The sequence below is a fragment of the Equus quagga genome, chromosome 1 (assembly GCF_021613505.1).
Source record: "Equus quagga isolate Etosha38 chromosome 1, UCLA_HA_Equagga_1.0, whole genome shotgun sequence".
In the NCBI taxonomy this organism is placed as follows: domain Eukaryota; kingdom Metazoa; phylum Chordata; class Mammalia; order Perissodactyla; family Equidae; genus Equus; species Equus quagga.
Window position 1 is genome coordinate 45,414,612 of NC_060267.1, and position 630 is coordinate 45,415,241.

Below are 630 nucleotides of genomic sequence, written 5' to 3' on the forward strand. Positions count from 1 at the left end.
AGGGCCGGAGCGGCGGGCTCGGGAAAGAATCCCATCGGAATGCGCCGCCTGGCAGCCCTTCCCCTCCAGCACGCTTCTCCTTGCCCGGTAGATCTCCCGGGGTCTCCAAGCAGAGCCCGTGCGCGCGGCCCCCACTTCTTTGCGTAGACGCGCGGGAGGCGGCGCCGAGGGAGGGGGCTCGTCCGCGCGCAGGGAGACCCTCGCGTGAGCCGCGGCGGCGGCGGCGGCCGGGACGTATCCTTGCGCCGCTGCGTGAGAGGAAGAGGCTGAATGAGGAGCGGCGCGGGGGAAGCGGGGCGCCGGGGGAGGAGGTGGCGGGATGGGAGCAGACGCTGGCGTCGCGCGAGCCCGGGGCAGAGCGGCGCGCTAGAGAGGGCGGTGGCGGCGGCGCGCGCGGAGCCTTGACGTGCCCCTTTCTTTCTTCTCTCTCTGGAAAGCTGGAAGCATGAGCGTGCAGACGTGCCGCTGCGGCGGCCGCCCCGGCTCCTCGCCTCCCCCTCTTCTGGCCGCCCCTCGCCGGTGAGAGAAGAGAGCGCGAGAAGGGAAGATGGGGGCCGTCCTGAGGAGCCTCCTGGCCTGCAGTTTCTGTGTGCTCCTGAGAGGTGGGAAGAGCGGGGCGGGGGGGGGGGG

At 72.7% G+C, this 630-nt stretch overlaps 1 protein-coding gene across 1 annotated transcript in view; it reads left to right on the forward strand.

The window, feature by feature from the left end:
• The first annotated feature begins 230 nt into the window (after positions 1-230).
• The window catches only part of LRP6 (LDL receptor related protein 6), a 173,357-nt gene continuing 172,957 nt past the window's right edge, over positions 231-630 (forward strand). Inside the window, exon 1 of the mRNA XM_046660441.1 lies at positions 231-602. Within this exon, the coding sequence (XP_046516397.1) occupies positions 548-602 (55 nt within the window). The 5' untranslated portion in view covers positions 231-547. The remainder of the gene's footprint in view (positions 603-630) is intronic.